A 19345-nucleotide genomic window follows, 5' to 3' on the forward strand; every position below is an offset into this window, starting at 1 on the left:
CAGGATCATCAATATCACTGTCTTCCACCTCCACATCTTGACCCACTGGAAGGTCTTCAGGGGCAATAACACACACGGGGCTGTCATCTCCTGTGATAACAATGCCTTCTTCTGGAATACTGCCTGAAGAACTCGAGGTTTGTTTACACCAGCATCACCATAAACACATGAGTGATGCGCTGACAATACGACAGCAACGGCATCACTAGGCAATAGGAATTTTTCAGCTCCATCATCTTAAAGGGATAATAACCTTAGGGGACCATTGTCATATATGCAGTCCGTCATTGAGCTAAATGTTATGTGGCATGACTGTATTTGAGGATTTTTGTACCTATGTTCATCACGGACGCAGGTCTGTAATTTTTTTCTTATAGTGTCTTTGGCTTTGGTATCAGGTTAATGCTGGCCTCATAAAATGAATTTGGAAGTGTTCCCTCCTCCTCAAGTTTCTGGAAGAGACTGAGAAGGAATGGTGTTAATTCTTTAAATGTTTGGCAGATTCACTAGTGAAGCCATCTGTCCTGGACTTTTCTTTGTTGGGAACTTTTTGATTACTGCTTCAATCTCCCTCCTAGTTATGGTCTGCTCAGATTTTCTATTTCTTCATGACTCAGTCTCAGTAGGTTGTATGTTTCTAGAAATTTACCCATTTCTGCTATGTTATCCAATTTGTTGACATATAACTATTTATAGCAGTCTCTAATGATCATTTTTATTTGTGACATCAGTTACAACATCTCCTCTTTCATTTCTGATTTTATTTGGGTCATTTCTCTTTTTCTTTGTTAGTCTAGCTGAAGTTTCATCAATTTTGTTGATCTTTTCAAAAAACTCACTCTTAGTTTTGTTGATTTTTTTTCCTATTTTCCATTTTGTTTTCTTTCTCCTCTAATCTTTATTATTTCCTTCCTTCTGCTAACTTTGGGCTAAGTTTTTCTATAGTTCCTTGAGTTGTAACGTTGGATCGTTTATTTGAGATCTTTTTTCTCTTATTATAGGTATTTATTGCTATAAACTCTTCTCTTAGTACTGTTTTGCTCCATCCTGTAAGTTCTGGTATGTTGTGTTTTAGTTTTCATTTGTCTCAAGGTATTTTCTAATTCCCCTTTTGATTTCTTTTTTACCTTCTGGTTACTCAAGAGTGGATTCTTCAATTTCCACATATTTGTGGGTTTTCCAGTATTCCTTCTGCTATCATTGCTAGTTGTATTTCATTGTGATTGAAAATGATACTTGATATGATTCCAATCTTTTAAAATTTGTTAAGACTTGCTTTGCGACCCAGCATGTGATCCATCCTGGAGAATTTTCCTTGTGCACTTGAGAAGAATGTATATTCTGCTTCTGTTGGGTGGAACGTTCCATACAGACCTCTTGGGTCCATTTGGTTTACAGAGGAGTTAAAGTCCATGTTTTCTTTAGGGATGTTCCATCTGGACGTTCTACCCATTACGGAAAGTGGCTTATTGAAGTCTCCTACCATTACTGTGTTGCTGTCTATTTCTGCCTTCAGTTCTGTCAACGTTAGCATTATATATTTAGTGTTTTATATATTTAGGTGCTCTGATGTTGCGTGCATATATATATTTATAATTGTTATCTTCACAGTGAATTGACTATTTGACTGCTATCTAACTGGTATTCTTTGTTTCTTCCGACGGTTTCTGACTTAAAGTGTCTTTTGTCTGACATAAATATAGTCAGTTTTGATCTCGTTTGGTTATCATTGGCATTCAATATCTTTTCCTATCCTTTCACTGTCAGTTTATATATGATCTTAAATCGAAAGTGAATCTCTTGTACGCAATATATAGTTCGGTCTTGGGTCTTTTTTTTAATCCATTCAGCTACTCTGTGTCTTTTGACTGGGGGGTTTAATTCATTTATATTTAAAGTATTATTGATAGGAAAGGACTTCCTATTGTCATTTTGTCAATTGTTTCTGTAAGTCTTGTAGCTCATTTGTCCCTCTTTGCCTTTCTTGCCGTCTTCCTTTGTGTTTCATTGATGTTTTGTAGTCTCTGGTTTGATTCCTGTCTTTTTTGTGTATCTTCTACAGGTATTTTCTTTGTGGTTGCCACGGAGCTTACATAAAACAACTTATAGCTATAGCATCTACTTTAAACTCATAACAACTTAACTTCAGTTGCATACAAAACTTTTACTTCTTCCCACTGACGCTTTGTTACTGATGTCACAATTTATCTTTTTATATTGTGCATCCATTAACATATTTTTAAACTTATTTTTAATATTCTTGATTTTAACTTTTATAAGAGAATTAAAAGTGACTTACCTATCATTATTACAAGAAAAAAGTATGCTGCATCTGTCTATATATTTATCTTTATCAGTGAGTATTCTATTTTCATAGCTTTCATATGATGGTTTAGCATTCTTTCATTTTCCCCCCTAGTTTTACTGAGAAATAACTGACATATATCACTGCATAAATTTAAGGCATAGAGCATGGTAGTTTGACTTACATATATTGTAAAATGATTACCACAATAGGTTCAGCTAACATCCATAATCTCATACAGATACAATACAAAGAAAAAAGGAAAAACTTTCTGCGCATGATAAGAACTCTTAGAATTAACTCTCTTACCAGCTTTCCCTATGTATCATAGAGGAGAGTTCCCTATAGTCATCATGCTGCACATTACATCCCTAATTACCTATTTACCTCGAACTGGAGGTTTGTATCCTTTGACCACCTTCCTCTAATTTTCCCTCCCCTCACTCCGCACCTCTGGTAACTACAAGTCTAATCTCTCTTTCTGAGTTTCGTTTAGATTACACATATAAGTGAGACCACATACTATTTGTCTTTCTCTGTCTGACTTATTTCACTTAGCATAATGCCCTCAAGGTCATCGATGTTGTTGCAAATGGTAGGTTTTCCTCATTTTTAATGGCAGAATAATGGTCCTTTCTATACATACATCGCAAGTTCTTTATCCATTCATCCACTCATGGACACTTGGGCTGTTTCCATGCCTTGGTGATCATGAATTATAGCATCCTTTCACTTCAACTTGAAGAACTCCTTTTCGCACTTTTTGTTAAGGCAGGTCTAGTGGTGATGTGTGTGTGAGAACAACTTTTGTGTGTCTGGGAAAGCCTTTCTCTCTCCTTCACTTTGAAGGACAGTTTTCCCAGGTACAGCATTCGTGGTTGGCGGTTTTTCATTTAGCACTTTGAATATATCATCACACCCCCTTCTGGGCTGCAAGGTTTCTGCTGAGAAATCTGCTGATAGTCTTATGGGTTCCTTTGTACGAGACAAGTCACTTTTTCCTGCTGCTTTTAAAACTGTCTTGGGGCCAGCTCAGTGGCCTAGTGGCGAAGTTAGCACACTGCACCTTGGCAGCCGGGGATTCATGGGTTCAGATGCCGGGTGCAGACCTGTGCACCGCTTATCAAGCCAGCCTATGGTGGTATTCCACAAAATAGAGTAAGACTGGCACAGATGCTAGTTCAGCAACAATCCTTCCCAAGCAAAAAGAGGAAGACTAGCAAGAGATGTTAGCTCAGGGCTAATCTTCTTCATCAAAAAAGAAAAAAACTATCTTTGTCTTTGACAGTTTGATTATTATGTATCTTGGTGTGGATTTTTTTTTTAGTTCATCTTATTTGGGCTCCATTGGGATTTGTGGATCTGGATGTCCACTTTCTTCCCAGATTTGGGAAGTTTTTGGCCATTATTTCTTTGAATAAGCTTTCTGCCCCTTTCTTTCTCTCTCTTCTCATTCTGGGATTCCCATAATGCATATATTGGCCCATGTGATGGTGTCCTACAAGTCCTTTAAGCTTTCTTCATTCTATCTCACTTTTTCTTTTTTTTAAAAAAATTATTTTTGTGCAATTTTCTTCTTTTTTTAAATATTAGCATCTGCACTAACATCTATTATCAATCTTCTTTTTGTTTTTTCTTCTTCTCCCCAAAGCCCCCCAGTACATAGTTGTATGTTTTAGTTGTAGGTCCTTCTGGCTCTGCTATGTGGGATGTCACTTCAGCATGGCTCGACGAGTGGTGCTAGGTCTGCGCCCAGGATCTGAACTGGCGAAACCCTGGGCCGCCAAAGCAGAGCATGTGAACCTAACCAGTTGGCCGTGGGGCTGGCCCCTCACTGTTTTCTTTGTGCTCCTCTGACTGTATAATTTCCAATGACCTATCTTCAAGTTCACTGCTTCTTTTTTCTGCTTGATCTAATCTGATGCTGAAATCCTCTAGTGAATTTTTCATTTCAGTTATTGTATTCTTCACCTCATAATTTCTGATTTTTAAAAAACATTTTCTGTCTCTGTGTTGAAATTCTCACTTTGTTCATGCATTATTCTCCTGATTTTGTTGAGCACTTTATGATTGTTATTTTGAATTCTCTGTCAGGTAAATCATATAATCTCCATTTCATTGGGGTCAGAATCTGGAGACTTATCATGTCCTTTGTTTGGGACATATTTCCTTGTTTCTTCATTTTCCTTGACTCTCTGGGTTGGTGTCTGTGCATTAGACAAAACAGCCACCTCTCCCAGTCTTCATGGACTAACCTTGTATACTAGAAGCCTCTCGCCAATCATCCTGTTCAGAGATTCTGGAGGCCTCTCAAACCAATGTGCTAGTCTGAACCACTGTCTTTGTTCTTAATAACCCCCAGGTGTCTAGAATATGCTGGGTCCTGTCAGTGCTCCAAGACAGAGCCAGTCCCTTGGCAGCCCCCATAAAACTGGGAACATTGGATACGGTCAAACTCTTTCCCTCCCCAAGGAGAAGCCCGGATCTGAGGTTTTTACCAGCTCACTTTGCTTTGGGCTGAGGAGAGGAGCTGTGCTAAGTGCTACCCCATGCTAGTTCCAACCACCCACTTTGTTCTGAGTGACCCCCAGGCATCCTACCAGCCCTCTGAGACAGGTGAGACAGAAGCTAGGGCCTCCGGACACACCTAGAAAAAATCAGAATGTTGGATGTATTGTCCAGTTCTTTCCTTCTATTCCCAGGGAGAGTCTGGGAACTGGGGATTTTCTCCCAATCATACGGTGCTTTGCCAGAGGTAGTGATTATGGCAAGAGGGTATCTCAAATTTTCCTACCAGCTCTGATGTGGCTGGTTTCACATTCACCTGGGGTGCAGGAGCCTCTCAGCTAGTTTCTGGATTTCTCACAAAGGTTGATTTGGGACGTTGTTATGGAAAGGAAGGTCCACGGCTTTCTATTCCACCATCTGGCTGAGGTTCACCCCTGCACAACACACTCTTTGGAAGGTGTATGTAATAACAGCCAGTGTATACAAATAACTGTCTCCCATTTTTCCTTCTTAAACTAAATTGTTAAACATAAATTTCAAGAAAGGTATTTTTATTTAGCATATTTTATAATTCATCTAAACTGAGTGTTCTATATAGTGATTCATCAATGATCTGAGTCCAGAGATAAGAAAGAGTAATTTAATTTTTAAATGTCTTAATTGCCACTCTCAGTCAACCAAAACAACATCAACAAAAGAAAAGAAAGTACAAACACAGTAGCTGCACCTGTTTTTGCTAAAGAAATCTGCTCTCTTCTATGAAGAGCTCAACAGAAGTTCCAGAATACACAGAAAATAAAAATTGGGGGGAAAAAAGCCTAAACAATATCAACAATTGTATAAAGGTAGGTATGAAGGGTGGGAGGTCATCTCCTGACTTGCTTTCCCGAGTATCTTTCCATAATTTTCCTTAATTGTTACTTACATCCTCCTTGCCTATTTTGGCAAGAATCATTCCTATATATGTTCAGTTCAGGGCTTAAATAAAGACAGGCTTCCCTTTCGCAGTCCACACACTACTAAAAAGCCGTGGGGAAATCGAATGGGGACGGAGGGAAGAGAATCACTCTTTCCATCAGTTTAGGTTAAACCTCACTTTAAAGCAGTGTCGCCACGAGCCACTAGGCAGGAGCTCTATTCCATAGGTCCCTTAACCCACTCACAGTTCACTCACCATTGAGGGTCTCCAGCATAAGAAGGGACCACTGAGGGGTTACTGTAGTGAGTTTGTGGGTTAAAAAATAATAATGAATGAGTACAAGAGCTTGTATGAGAGTGATTTCCACGTTCTCTTTTCGTTGTGTTGAGGACAATGGCTTTCAAGTCTTTCCAGGGACTCGAAAACCTACACAGCACCTGTAAGTACTCCCTTAAAGGACCAGGTGCAGGCTCACCGAAGGAGGTGAGATTAGCTGGGGGAAGGGGGGACTGTCAGCTGAGTCCCAAAGCCAGCACTTAAAGGGCCAACAGAGGGAAACACGTTTTTTTTTTTTTGTCTTTTGAGGAAGATTAGCCCTGAGCTAACATCTGCTGCCAATCCTCTTTTTGCTGAGGAAGACTGGCCCTGAGCTACCATCTATGTCCATCTTCCTCTACTTTATATGTGGGATGCCTGCCACAGCATGGCTTGACAAGCGGTGTGTAGGTCCACACCCAGGATCTGCACTGGTGAACCCCAGGCCACCAAAGCAGAACGTGCGAACTTAACCGCTGCACCACCAGGCTGGCCCCAAAATGCATTCTTATAGTGAATAAAAAACTCCTTGCAAACAATAAATTGTGACTGTCTTTATTTCGGTTTTGTTAAGTTTGATTTTTTTTTCTATCAAAGAATGGGCCTCATCCATGTTGTAGGCATTTCCACCATGTCAAACATCAGTAAATTACTTTTCACTTACAAAACTGCGGTATGAACATCACATTTTTAGCTGAGAAAGCAAAGAGTTAGATTGCTTTTTAAAAGTCTCCTATATAAATCATTTCCTATCTTACAGCACAAGCCCAAGAAAAGCTTCAGGATGAACACCCATCCCCCCTGATGCCACAGAGGACCTCCTGTAAAGCCAGGGGTTGATCCAAGGCTCAGACAAATTACCTACTGTAACCTGACAAGAACCTTCTACAAAGTAAGAAAAGAAGCCGTGTGATAATGGCACTGTGGTTATGGAAAGAAACGCCACATTTTGAAGAGATTTATCCTGAAGGATGTCTGGGTGAAAGGACACGCCATCGGGGATTTGCTTTAAATACAGCAAAGAAGAAACATGAAGAGATAAAAAAAGCAAATGTGGAGATATGTATGGGTTCTTCTATTTATTTTTGCTATGTTACTCAATTTTTTTATAATTAGAAAATTATAAAAAGAGGAGTTAGCAAATCTCCTTGAGTTCTACTTTAGTACTTATATTTAAAATGTAAATAATTAATTATTCTTTTCAATTGACTAATGTATTAAAACTTTAAGTGCATATGAGTATCTATGACAGTTGGTTTTTCATCAATATCTCTGAAAAGATACTGTATAGTAATGACTTAAAAATTTTAAAAAATTATTTGAACTAAATGAATTAAAAATCCTGGGGCCAGCCCTGTGGCTGAGTGGTTAAGTTCGTGCATTCTGCTTCCGTGGCCCACGGCTTCGCCGGTTCGAATCCTGGGCGCGGACATAGCACCACTCGTCAGGCCACATTGAGGCGGCATCCCCCATGCCACAACTAGAAGGACCCACAACTAAAATATACAACTATGTACTGGGGGGCTTTGGGAGAAAAAGGACAAATAAAACCTTTAAAAGTCCTGCGCTGAAATATCCCCACTAACAATCCTGCTACACTAACTACTCAAGTCCTGACCACTCCACTCCAAATGGGAAATTAAGGACATATTTTTTGCAAACTATGTCCATAAAAACGACTTTCATTTCACAGATGTCACAGAGGCACAATGGGTACCTTGAGTGATTTTTCTTGTTGTTGTCCCCACCACGACACCAACAGGTCTAAAGGTGTATCAACACTGGTGACTCAGGATCAGCGATCACACCAGCAGACACCAGACATCAGATGAGGAGGGAGAAAATCAGATCACATTTTGTGAAAAAGCTCCTCTCACTTGGTGAGAAGAGGCTTGGGACCTACCCTTTGTAGCCAAAAACAGTGAGAATAAACCTCCCCTCTTTCTAGGTTAAAAAACATAAAACAAGAAAATACAAGTATGGAGGCTATAAAGAGATGTCACCCCACTTACGTCTGCATGTGCCAAGACATGAAAAAAAGCAACAGTTACTTAGTATGTGCCAATCCAGACTATTCCTACCTTATTCAACATTATGGTTTAAGGCGCCTAAGAAAATATTAGGTCTGTTCAGGGCCAGCCCCAGTGGCCTAGTGGTTAAGTTTGGTGCTCTCCACTTCGGCAGCCCACGTTGGAGTGCCCGGGCACAGACCTTCAGCATTCATCAGTGGCCATGCTGTGGTGGTGGCTCACATACAAAATAGAGGAAGACTGGCAATAGATGTTAGCTCAGGGTCAATCTTTCCCAGCAAAACAGAGGAAGATTGGCTGGCAACAGATGTTAGCTCAGGGTCAACCTTCCTCAAGAAAAAAAAAAAAAAGGTCTACTTAAGTATTTAAGACCTTCTCTTTCAAAAACTAGTGTTAGTATTTATAAACAAACATTATCTCTACTCACGGAAAACTAAAGTGTGGACATTTAGCAAAAAGAGGTATTAGGTGAAGAAATCTTTTTTTCTGCACCAAACAACTACATTCTAAACAAGGGCAATTTCTACAGAATATTCTTTTAAACAGAGAAGATACTCTTATGGGGCTATTTAAAATATAATTATAATTACAAAAACTCAATTCACCTACATTTTAAATCGACTATATAAAGTGAAGTATACCTGTACTTCATTAGGACTATTAACTTCTGTAGCAAATGTTTAAATATTCCAACTACATGACAAATATTTTTTTCCTAACAGTACATTCCAAAGGAGAAACCACTGGTTATTTATTATAATTGAAGGTCAAGCATAATATATATCTACTGAAATGGTTTTTACTTGTAGGATTGCAACTATAAATAGTTTCTAGAAGAAAATCAGTTTTTACAGCTCTGCTTTGCTCTGCTCTATTGTATAGGTCTGTACTCCTGATACAGCTTCTAAGTTCGCCATCATCATACGACATCCTCTACTGCACAATTTAATCACAGTTTGTATCTTTCATCGCCTGCATAAACTCTACGGACTAGTTAATTATCAGCACTTCCAAAATTTATGAAGAACAAGCATTTGCCTTTATGATTTTTTTCTAAATACTGACTCGTGTCCTCATTAAAGGAAATGAGCCTTAAAGTTTCCTTCTTGTGGCTCTAAACTTCCTAACCGTAATTCTAGACGTTCATCATGAATATACGTCACAGACACACTGGGTAAAGAGGAAAATTTCAGAATATTTACACAGAAAAGTCTGTTGGCTCATAATACAGATTCTCATTACTGTAGAGTAGAGCAGAGATGGAGAGAGGGAAAGAGAGGGCCAGCTTTGACATAGGAAGAAAGATGAAAAAACATCTTAGGCCGGGCGTTCTGTGAGGACGCCATCATCCCATCCTGCTGTCTCAGGCAGTAGCACAGGGACGCCGTGCCAGGAAACAGGGACATGTAATCTTGCAAAGTCTCTTCTCTGAGGAAATCTCATGGATTTTCTTGGTAGGGTATCCTAATATCTAATAATTCTCACTAAGGTGGATTTCCATACCATGGATGAAGATTAAACCAACAGTGATTCACGTTTAGAAACCATTGTTGGATTTGTGTACAAAGAAGAATCCAGATACTGCGACCCCCATTTGAGCTGCTTTCTAAAGGAGGGATAACTACTTAGCCTAAAAAATGAAAAAACAACAAATACCTAAATCCAGCCAGCCTCAACTAATGAAAGCCTCCACACCAGTACTGGCAGATGCGAAAACCCAAAAATTAAGTAGCAAAGGAAGTTGGGAACCGGACGATGTACGGCCTCGTATGTTAAGAGTTTATCTTGGAGACCTTCCCTCAAAAGAAAATCTAAGACACAATCCCAGTGTCACATCTGAAACAGACAGAAGTGGAGCTGCCCTGGGAGCTGGCCTGGGCGTTCTTGGCCCCCTCCTCCCTAAACCCCACTCCATCCCCCGCCCCAGGAAGGCAGCGCCATAAAACTCCATGCCGAACACAGTTTGCAAGCCTCTGCTGTTGGCAAAGGGAACTCTCTGAATAACTTCCAAGATGCGAAGAGCCACTCACTCCCTCACTGGACAGGAGCCAAGAAAGAGGGAGCCTGGTGCGCCAGAAGCAGCCACTGAACACGGCAGAAGGCGCCAGCCAGGGAACGGCATTGAAGAGGAGAGATGGGAAGAAAGTGCGAGTCACCAAACTAACCAGCCCTGCTCCAGAATTCTAGGTAGGTGAAATCATGAATACTTTCATTTAAGCTAGTCTGAGCATAATCATCTTTAACTTTCAAATATAAATACTCCCTGATACGAAGATATTTAGGCAGTGGAATCAACAGGACTTGGTGACTAAGTGGAGGGTGAAGATAAGGAAGAGGGAAAGTCAAGTATAATTCCCAGTTTTTGGCATAAGTGATCTGCAATAGAGGAGGCGGCCAGGGACGAAGACCGACAAGGGAAGTTTAGACCACGTGGGATCTAAGCAGGTCTGGGTTGATGGTCTCTGGGCAGCCAGCACTCGGTGTGAAGGACTAGAGGGAGGGATGAGCACAGCCCAGAGCCTGGGGAGTCCATGATGCACAGGTGGGAGCTGATATGCTGTGGAAGAAACCACCCCAAGATTCTGGCAAGAGCCAGAGAGAAGATGCTCCAAGGGCTCCGAGGGCCCGGGGAGAGAGACAGGTCAGCCTGAGTACAAACTGGGGTGAATGGTAAGGAAGGCCAACTGGCAAGGACTGAAGTCCATGGAGGGGACCACCAACTTGGAGCAGAAGCTGCAGATGCCTGGAGGAAACACATCAAAGTTTAATCCGGGGCCGTACTGTGTGTGAGAATGGGGATCGCTAACCTCCCTCATGCACACATGGCTTCAGTGCCTTGTGATCCCCTCAAAATGAAGCCAAAATGGTTCATGCACCCAACTATGTGTGTGCCACGTCGCAGGAGCTATGGTAGAGAAGGGAGCCAGCTACCAGCCTGAGAAGCAGCACTCCTGTTCCCCTGCAGAGGAAAGTTCCTGGGAGCCCCCTTCTTGGCTTCTCCCCGGAAGTGGGGGACCAGGGAGAGTCTTCTACCTGTACTGGTGCGGGCGGCTCTTTTGCTGAGAACAGTAACCACGAAGTCCTCCTTGAACCGGACCCATACAGATGTGAGTCTGAGGCTTTTTCCTTGTGTCCTGTCCTCCGTGGACAGCTACCAGCTGCTCATGGTCCCCCCAGAAGAGCCGGGCTCCTGCTTAGACACACACGGAGCATGTGCCGGCATCTCTCCCTTCCCTGACGGAAACGCACCTCCAGTTCTCAACAGCCTTCTCCAGCTGAAATGCTGTCAGAGTGAACTGACACCACGCTAAGACGCAAAGCACGCTGGACGGCTATTTGTGAACGTGTATGTCTCAAAGCGCTTTCCTCCATCGGGAGGCCCGGTACTCTCTCTCCCAGGCCTGGGGAATGCGGAGGGAACCCAGCCTTCTCTTCCTGCACCGCGTGCTGGGGTGCTGGGCGTTTCTGAGGAATCGCAAAGCCTCCTGCTGCATTGCCCTTGATCAACTCAGGACCCACAGATAGTTTTTTCCAGTCATATTTATATTTATTTCTTTGACATCTTCTACTTACATAATTTTATATAATTTGGTCTTCCTCCCAAGCCTTACAAACATTGTTCTATTTATAAATAAATGCCAAGTTTATCAAGCTGAGTTTATATCACTGTCTCTTCTGTGAATTTTCCACTCTTCAGAGTATTTTTCATGAGGCTGTTATGGCCTGAATGTTTGTGTTCCCCTCAACATTCCCGTGTTGAAGCGCTAACCCCTCCTGGGACTGTATTTGGAGACAGGGCCTGTAGAGAGGTGATTAAAGTTGAATAAGGCCATAAGGGTAGGGCCCTAAACCAGTAGGATTGGTGTCCTCATGTGAAGGGGAAGAGACACTTGGGACGAGGGCAGAGAGGAGAGGACACGTGAGGACACAGCAAGAAGTGGCCTCAAGAGAAACCGAAGCTGCCAACACCTGATCGTGAACTTCCAGCCTCCAAAACTGGCAGAAATAAACGTCTGTTGTTCAAGCCCCCCTACTTATTTAAGAACTAAGCAAGATTCCGTGGCGGCAACCTGAGCAGACCAGGTCCGAGTCCTCATCTACTCTACACCCTCCAGGGAGGATCAGAGTCCCTTCTCGCAATTTAACGGAAGACACATTTCAGCCCGAAATGAAACACATCACTTGAAAAAATGAGCCATAAGTGTAGATGGAATTAAAAACATGCCATGAAAAATAATTTTGCTTTACAAAGTTCCATCAAACTCAGCAACCCTGAGAGTTGGATAACATGATATCATATACCTTTTAATGCGGTTCAGTAAGAATGATATGATGTCGCCTATAAAACACTCTTTACCCAAACTGTTTAATCCAACTCTAATCTAGACCTAATTTCCAGCGCAGAGGAAATACAGGGGCTGGGAGAAAAAGTTCAATGATGCTCTGTGTGAACAGTCACAGATCCAGAGCAGGCAACACTCTGCAAGGTAACCACACTGAGCTCGTCAGAAAGGCAGCATCATTAAAACAAGAAAAAGAGGAAAATGTTCTAGACTAAAAACATAACGACCAATTGCTGTACAGGAGCTAAATTGGATCCTGGTTCCAAATATCAAAAGAAAGAAAAAAAAGTGTATAAAACATGTTCCTGTAACAATTAAGGAAATATAAAGACAGCCTGGATACCAGATACCATCACTGCTCACTTCTTAGTTGGGATAATGGAGGAGAATGACCTTCTTCTTAGGACATGCATCTTGAAACATCTAGAAGTGATGCGCCATGATGTCTACAACTTACTTTCAAAAATACTTCTACCAAAAAATGTGTGCGTGGAGAGAGAGGGAGGGAGGGAGCCAGGCAGGGGAAGAGGGAGAGAGAGCTCCCAAATATGGCAAAACGTTAGCTGCCAAATTTAAGGAGGGTAAATTCTTTCAACTTTTCTGTAACATTTGAATGTGTGCATAACAGAAAGTTGGGGACAATTACCCCAAATGTCACCTCTAAACTATCTAGATCAGGATTTGAAGGGGGAGAATCTATGGAGGGAGCCTACGAGCTCCCAAAATTCCATGCAAAGTGATATATGTAACCATGTATGTACTGTGCACATTTTTCCAGGGAAAGGCTTCCCAATTTCCATCGGACACTCAAAGTAGTTTATAATCCCCCAAAGGGTACATAAATCAGCACTCTAGAATGAAGAAAACATATGACAGAAAAATAGCGAGACTGCAAACTCACTGCTTGTAAGACAGTACTGCTTCTATTTTTAAAAGTTCACAGGAAGCAGCCTGAAAGCCCATTATGATCAGAACTGTCTCTGGAGGTGGAGGCGGTTTCGTCCCGGAGGCTGTTTGACTCTGCATCAAGGGCGGGGGCCTCCCGGGAGACGGGAAGGATGCAGTTGGCCTCCTGCCGTCCACACCGATGCTGCACACATCGACTCCCAGAGTAAGAGCCGGGGCACGGTATTACAAACATCAGGCTGTCTTCACATGCTTTTCTCATTAATAATTTTCAAACCAAGCACGAGATAAGAAAGAGTGACAGAGATGGAGGAAGGAACATTATCTCTCCATGTCTCCGTTCAAACACGACCGACGGAGCATCCCATACATCTCTTCTCTGCGTTAAACCCTGCCAAGGAGCCTCACTGCTTCAGTTAGGCTGCAACCTTTTGCCAAGGCAGTGGAGCGCTTTCCTTGACCAAAATCCTACCCATTAGCCCTAAATACAGAACTCAGGCAGGTGCCACATTTTACTCACTGTATCCCCAGCATCTCTAGGTCCCATGCCTGTCACACTTCAGGTGTGCTGTCTGCTGGGGACATTGGCTGGCAAAGCTCATCAGGGGGACGGTGACATGAGCCTACGGGTTCCATCATGCTAGGCGAGGGGAGAATGTGAAGGCCAAGACTTCCAGGTACGAGTTCTTAAGTGCTTTCACATCTGTTCCCTCATTTGATCATCAAAAAGCCCTGGGGATGAGGCAGGAAATAATTCACACCCCTTGTCACAGAGGAGGAAACTGATGCAGAGAGAGGTTAAATGCCTGAGCAAGGTCACTGAAGGGCCTGCGGCACGCTTCTCTGAGCAGACTCTAGGGGCAGTAAAAACCGACAAAAACAAAGCGCTCTCCTAAGCCAACCTAAGTGATTCATAGAGACACCCGCACACGCTACTGGCTAACGAGAGACCTGAGGCGGAGGGCGAGGGAAGCCATTCGGAGCGGAGACGATCTTTCTGTAATTCTCATAATACTAATTTTGAGAAGAAAGATATAAGATACTGGCCATTCGTACTTGAAAAAATTGGAAACATAAAATAAATAGTGACTAGAAGAAAGCAATTCAGTAAAAAAAAGGTTCAAAAATAAAAGTTACAGTTTCATATTATATCGCCTGCTTTTACCAATATTAAACCGAAATCTCTGGTATGAAATGTTCTGGCATTTTATAGATTTTGCCGTACTTGGAAAACACAAGCTTTACATTTATAAAGGTTTTAACTAGTCAATCCTTATATTTAAAAAATGAATTATCAATATATAATTTTACCAGGTTATTAAGTATCATTTTATGATGAAAGTAAAACAGGCACATTAAAGAAAATTTTGAAATTATGTTTTAGAAATGACCCAGAGGCTCAGCACCATAAAGGCAGCCTGCCAGTGGGGTTCTGGTTCAATAAAAGCAGCCTGCCGGTGGGGTTCTGGTTCATCTCCTCCCAGTTCTTTTACGACGTGGACGGGTTTCTTTTGGGTGCTGGAGGATGCGGTAATCACACCACAAATGCCATTTCGTATCCTGATTTTTTCCTTAACGTAAGGGCTCTTCCAGATTATCCCACCACCTTCATAACCACCATGTGTGACTTACTGAGTGACTATGTGGTCCTCTAAGTGGTTCCACCGCAGTTTACTTAACCATTCTCCTATTTTCAGCCAAGTAGGCTGTTGCCAAATTTTCACTATCATAAATAATGCTTTAATGACTACAACTTTTATTTTCTTCTGTTTCTTTTAGAGAAATTCCTAAAGAACATGACCAGGTCAAAGTGGATGATAATTTGTAAGACTTCTGACATACTCTGCCAAATTGCGTTCCCAGAGGTCTAATAATACACACTATTACCAGCCATGAAGGAGACTGTTTATTTGACTGAACTCTTATCAATAATCAGTAAATCACCTGTCTCATTTTATTGCTATTTTTTGCTAAAAAGTGAAAATATACCTTCACTATGCTATTGTGCATTTTTCCCTGGGAATGCATACTTTTCCTCCCTGTGATTATTGACTAGTTGAACTTCTTTTGTGAATTATTTATGTCTCTTATCCAATTCTCAATTGCCATTTATGTAGATTTAAAAGTAAATTTGTATGAATTATTTTCTAGAATTAAAATATTAACTCAGCGTTTACCATATTGGTGGAAACTATTATTTCTCCAATCTTTGGTTTATTTAAAACTTTTGTTTTGATTTTTACCTGGACACGTTCACTGTTCTTTGTGATTCTTTAAGAGGCTGTGGAGCCAGCTGCCCCTCCCCCACCCTTCTTCCCAGTGATAGTATTTCACTCACTTCCTCCTCAGCCCACACAGGTCTAACACTCCACACCCACATTCAGGAGGCTTTACCTGTTGGTCATCAGGAGTCCATATGCCACACGTGATCTGACTTTCCAAGTTGATCTCAGAGGACCAATGTCTTTGTCCACTGACAGAACCGACCAGGACAAACCCATCGCGATACGAAATGAGCGCTTGAGTCCCATCGTGGCTCCACGTGAAGTCACTCACCTTTGAGAGACACAGACAAAAGGGGTCAATCTGTCATCTGAAAGGGAAAGCAACTTTATCAAAGACTAGGTAGGGTCATTAACTTATGAACCTTTGGCTGACATCGAGATGGCCTTGGAGAAAATAATATATATAAAAATATAATTATACAGATAACGTATTATAAAATATATATAACATATATGCATTATAATAATAATAGATACTATAAAAGACATTACTGAAAAGCTTGTGTCAGTGTGGCGCCAAGTGCCTCACACATGTCAATTGATTAAGCCTGGTCTGGGGGAGGTATTATCATGCCCATTTTACAGGGAAAACAGACACGGGGCACACGTAGCTTATCCACGGTCACACACAGCTGGGGAGCGGCAGAGCCAGTGACCCAGGTTGTGCGGCTCCTGCGCCCTTGCTTTCAGCCCCTGTTCCAGGCCTCCCGCTTAACGGTGAACAACAGACTGTCCATTAGTGTCTCTTAGTCACTTATCAAAATAGTAAGGCTCTCAGTTTCTGATTACACACCTTTCTCAGTCTTGTTAACAAGATTCCCTCAATCAAAATGGAAAAAAAATTTTAACTGGAAAACATTACTTATACTCGGGTGTTGAGTTTTATCAAATGCATTTATTCAAATCACCACATATTCTTTCTCTTTGAACCTAGGATTGCAGTGAGCTACTTCCATAGGTTCCCAGTGTTGCACTATCCTCGCACACCTAGAAGCCCAGCTTGGAGGTGAAGCACTACCTTCTATACACACAGTTGAAGTTGACTTGCTAATATGTTTAGAATTTCTACATCTTGACCAAATTCATGAATGAAACTTGTGATTTCCTTCTTTGTAATGTCTTTGTCTGGACTTACCAGGGTTTTACAGTGACCTCTCAAAACGAGTCGAAGAGCGGTCCCTCTTTTCCCACTGCCTGGAAGAATCTATATAAACTGGGATGACCTGTTGCTGAAAAGTTCGGTACAACATGCCTGTAAAACCGTCTGGCTCTGTATTTTTTTTGTGGGAAGATTTTTAACCATTGCTTCAATTTATTTAACAGTTTTAATACCAGTCAAGCTTTGAAGTTTTTTATTTCTTCCTGAGTCAGTTCTATTAAATTATTTCTTTTTAGGAATTTGTCCATTTCACATAAGTTTCCAAAATTGTTGGGCAAGTAGTTGCTGGTAGTATTTATTAGCCTTTAAAAATCAACTTTATTGAGGTACGATTTACATACAATAAAATAAAGTTCTCCTTGGCAGTCAACCCTACCATCATCCTTGGTTGGAGGCAACGAGTGGTCTAATTTCTCTCACTAGTTGCTTATTCTAGAATTTCACGTGAATGGAACCACATAGTGTGTTCATTTTTGTGTATGGCTGCTTTTACTCAGTATAATGGTTTTGAGAGTATTCTGAATGCTTGTGTGCAGCTGTAGCTCATTCCTTTTTATAGATGAGTAATACTGCATTGTATAAATAGAGCAATATTTATTTACCTACCCAAATTGCTGGGCATTTGGGTTGTTTCCAGTATTTGGCTACTAGAAAAGTGTTATAGACATTCATGTGCAAGACTTTTTGTAAGCACATGGTTTCATTTCTCTTGAGTGAATGCCTGGAGCAGAATTAATTGCTGGGTCATAGGGTAAGTATATGTTTACCTGCATAAGAAATTACCAAACTCTTTTCCAGAGTGGTTATGCCATCTTATACTCCCATCAGCAGCGTATGAGGTATAGTAGGGCCACACCTCACCAACACTTGGTGTTGTCAAGTGATCATTTCACATTTTTATTTTAGCTACTTTAGCAGATATACAGTGGTATGACATTGTGCTTTTCATTTGCATTTCCCCAACGACTAATATGTGGAGCATCATTTCATGTGCTTATCGATCATCTACACATCATCTTTGGAGACATGTCTGTTCAAATCCCTTGCCATATACATCTATTCACATATCCATTCATATTCATTTATTATATACCTATACATAATATAGATGTATATATATACACCCATATATAATTGACATATATGAATTTTTGACCTTCTTATTGTGTTGTAAAAATTCTAGATACTATCCTTTATCAGATATGTGTGCTGCAAATAATTTCTCCCACTCTGTGGCTTGTCTTTTCATTTCCTTAATGGTATCTTTCAAAGAGTAAAAATTTTAAATTTTGATGAAGTCTAATATTAATTTTTTTTCTTTCATGGTTTGTACTTTTTCTGTCCAATCTAAAGAATCTTTACCTAACCCAAGGGTGCAAACCCAAGGTTTCCAGAAGTTCAGCTTTTATATTTATGCCTATGATTCATTTAGAGTTAATTTTTGTGCAGGGTGTAAGGTAAGAATCAAGGTTCTTCTTTTAATTTTTTAAAAATAAAAATTGATATTCACCTTTTCCAGTACCATCTCTCAAAAAGAGTACTCTCTGGATGTTAACTAGACTTAGTGTGGTAATCATTTCGCAATATATAAAAATATCAAACTGTTATGTTGTACACCTGAAACTAATTAATGCTTTATGCCAACTATATCTCAATATTAAAAAAAGGACTATTCTTTGTCCCCATTGAATTATCTAGGTATCTTTTAATAACCATTCATTACCTTGTAATTTCTACTTTATAGTTATGCCCAACTTTTCATTCATAAAATTGTTTTAGGTTGCTTACACTTGGAAATGTTCAACTTTAAAACTTGTGACATTACTAGATATATCACATTTCAGATAATAATAAAATAAAAGAACAAATACCAAAGGACATGAACTTTTTGCTGTTCTCCCAGCAGGGGCTGGGTTTATGCTGAGCGATCGGCATGTCCCCATCACGACAATGGCATGGAGCTGTCTCATGGAGCTATCCTGGGGTAGCCCTCAAACAGCTGGTCCGAGGTCACCGCAAGGAGCTGTTTGCTTAGGTAAACTCAGAACTGTGGTTTCACTGACTTTATGTTTCAACCAATTACACTCTCCAGTTTTTCTTCAGAACTCAAAACACTTTTTAGAGATGACACAATTCTACAATAAAATTTAAAAGTCCTTTCATTTTGCAAAGATAACGTTACTTATTTACATGCATTTTAACTCATTTATCTTGGAAAGTATTTGTATTAAAAGGAAAAACATCTTAGGAGAAGGCTAAACCATACAACCAGTGAGGAGAAGCTTCTCTGGGACTCCACCAATCTTACAGTCACAAAAAATGATAACAGAGGATTTTGACATGAACTAATTGGGTTTATTAAATTAGGTCAGCATAGAGTGACAAGACTGCATCACAACTGGAAAAACAGAAACAGGGGAACAGACGATGCAAGCTGTAAGGAGGATCAGCAAAGAGCCCCTTATGGCTGTCTCGCCCAGCAGAGGCTGCAGGGCTCCTGCTTCACTGGGAGCGTCCGCGCACACGGGGTAACTGTGGCTGAGCAGCAGCCTGGAGGCCCACTGCCCGGGAAGCT

At 40.9% G+C, this 19345-nt stretch overlaps 1 protein-coding gene across 2 annotated transcripts in view; it reads right to left on the reverse strand.

Annotated features, from left to right (window-relative positions):
* TULP4 (TUB like protein 4) overlaps nt 1–19345 on the reverse strand; it is a 229559-nt gene that overhangs the window by 56877 nt on the left and 153337 nt on the right. For both annotated transcript variants that reach the window (XM_070483936.1, XM_044760737.2), the window contains one exon: nt 15721–15882. In XM_070483936.1, the coding sequence (XP_070340037.1) occupies nt 15721–15882 (162 nt within the window). The remainder of the gene's footprint in view (nt 1–15720; nt 15883–19345) is intronic.

Source organism: Equus asinus, chromosome 1, assembly GCF_041296235.1.
Source record: "Equus asinus isolate D_3611 breed Donkey chromosome 1, EquAss-T2T_v2, whole genome shotgun sequence".
Taxonomy (NCBI): Eukaryota; Metazoa; Chordata; class Mammalia; order Perissodactyla; family Equidae; genus Equus; species Equus asinus.